The sequence below is a fragment of the Malurus melanocephalus genome, unplaced genomic scaffold (assembly GCF_030028575.1).
Source record: "Malurus melanocephalus ecotype Western Australia unplaced genomic scaffold, MMel_1.1 scaffold_378, whole genome shotgun sequence".
Lineage (NCBI taxonomy): Eukaryota > Metazoa > Chordata > Aves > Passeriformes > Maluridae > Malurus > Malurus melanocephalus.
Window position 1 is genome coordinate 518,551 of NW_026623610.1, and position 2,054 is coordinate 520,604.

At 65.9% G+C, this 2,054-nt stretch overlaps 1 protein-coding gene across 1 annotated transcript in view; it reads right to left on the bottom strand.

The window, feature by feature from the left end:
* The window catches only part of PMP22 (peripheral myelin protein 22), a 17,156-nt gene extending 15,379 nt beyond the window's left edge, over positions 1-1,777 (bottom strand). The window contains exons 1-2 of the mRNA XM_057378889.1: positions 1,679-1,777; positions 710-810 (exon numbers count right to left, since the gene is read on the bottom strand). Coding sequence (XP_057234872.1) covers positions 710-787 — 78 coding nt within the window. The 5' untranslated portion in view covers positions 788-810; positions 1,679-1,777. The remainder of the gene's footprint in view (positions 1-709; positions 811-1,678) is intronic.
* Positions 1,778-2,054: the final 277 nt, after the last annotated feature.

Genomic DNA, 2,054 nt, shown 5'->3' on the forward strand with positions numbered 1-2,054 from the left:
AAAAAAAAAAAAACCACGAAACAAACGGGAAAGAAGCCCCTGGTGAAGCAAGCTTGGAAGTCAGCAGCTCCACAGAACAGCTGCCTTAAAGCCAACTCAAACCTCTCCCCAGGCAGCTGACGTGTTCGCTGGGCTGCAGCCCCAGGACAGTGCTGGGAAGCCTCACAGAGATTCAGCCTTGGAAGCTGGGTTAGGAAAAAGAGGCTGTGCCTTCTTCCCAACCCCAGAGGAGGAGAGCTGGGGAGCAGAAGTGCCCGTGCAGAGGCGTCAGTGCCCAGCCAGCCCCGTTTCAAGGGGCTTTGCTCAGACTGGCTGTTCTGGTCCGGTGCTGAAGCCCATTAGCAGTTGGAGCTCATCTATGAAAGGGGAGAGCAGCACCACCCCAAAGGAGGGGATTTGGGGTGCTGCTCCTTGATGTGAACCAGCCCCGGGAGGATGAGGAGATGGCTTTCAACATCCTTGTGTCTGTTTACCAACGTGGATGCCCTGAGCACCCACACAGCACACAGCCAAGCACCCCCCAGGGTCACCTGACAGCACAAAGTCCCAAATCCCCCAATCCCCATGTTAGTGAGACCAGCAACCAGCAAGTAAAGACTTCCAGCTAAAAGGCAGACTGTAAAATCAGCCACCAATAAAGATAACACATTCTGCTCCTGCCACGGCCCTGCCCTGTGGGACCCCGGAGCCAGGGAAAATCCGTACTCACACTAACGATGGTGGAGACGAAGAGCAGCACCAGCACGGTGACGTGGAGCACGATGATCCCCAGCAGCAACAGCAGCATCTTGGCTGTGGTGGAGGGCAGAGCTGGAGCGGGACAGGGAGGATGCTGAGCGTGTGTGTTTGTCTGTCTGTCCGTCTGTCCGGGCCGGCCGGGGGCAGCMGGACACGCTCCGCTCCGCCCCGCCCGGCTCGGGGGATGCTGCCGGAACAGTGCCCGCCGCCCGGGTTCTCTCCCTCAGGCCCCGCCGATGGAGAGGGGTCCGAGCCCTCTGCCCGCTCCCCGATATCCCCCGGAGGTCCCCGAGACCTTCCCCTGAGCCTGCTCTCCCTCTCCCACCGAGGGGGCTCCTCTCAGCCCCCTGCCCACGGACCCTCAAGGGGAGCGGCTTCCCGAGGAGGCTGCCCCAGCCCCTCTCCCCAGCGAATATCCTGCTCGCTCCCGCCCCGAAGGGCTCGATCTCGGCGCTTCGCACCCGAGGGGCTGCCCCGGCCCCACCCCGCAGGGAAAGAGGGGGGTCCTTTGCCCACCCACCCGTGGGGCCACTAGGGAACTTTCCCGGGCTCACCCCGGGGAGAGGGTGGGGGGCAGGGGACGTCAACTCCTGCCCCTTTCAGCCCACGGGCTATCTCGGCCCCTTTTCTCCGGGGGTGCCCTCGGGCCATCTCCCCTCGGCACCCCCGAGAGAGACTCTCCTGCCCGCTCTCTCAGGGCTGGGGACGGGGCTTTCTTCAGCCCTCGGCTTCCCCGGCAGAAGCACTTCTGGACCCTCTCCCGAGTTAGGGGGACTTTCCCCAGCCCATCTCCTCCCTCAGGGAAGAGGGGAGGGGGCTGCCCTGACCCCCCTCTCTAGAGAACACCCGAAGCGGGGGGCTCCTCCCCTCCCTCTCGGCTGCGAACCCCCGGAGGGTCTCTCCAGCCCTTGTCCCCTCGGTGTGGCCGCTCCGTACTCACATCGCGGCGGAGCGGAGCGCGCTGGCGGCAGCGGAGCGGGAGCCGAGCGGAGCAGGCAGCGGCGCTGTCAAGTTTCCCCTTTAACAGGGCCACCGCCCCGTTTGCGTCTGCAGCACGGGGAGGGCTCAGCCGCCGCCCGCCGCCCGCCTATAAACGGGGCAGCGCCGGGCCGGGCCGGAGCCAGAACCCGCCAACGCYCCCCGGGGACGCGGCCGGGAGCCGCTCATGGACCCTCCGCTTTCCCCGGCACACGGCTCCCTGCCCCGGCCACCGCACGGCCGTTCCCGGCCGGCAGCGAGAACATTTGGGGTGGACGAGAGACGCCCGCCCCCTTCTCCCGAGCCTCCCCTGCCCAGGCAGCTGTGGAGACGGGCGG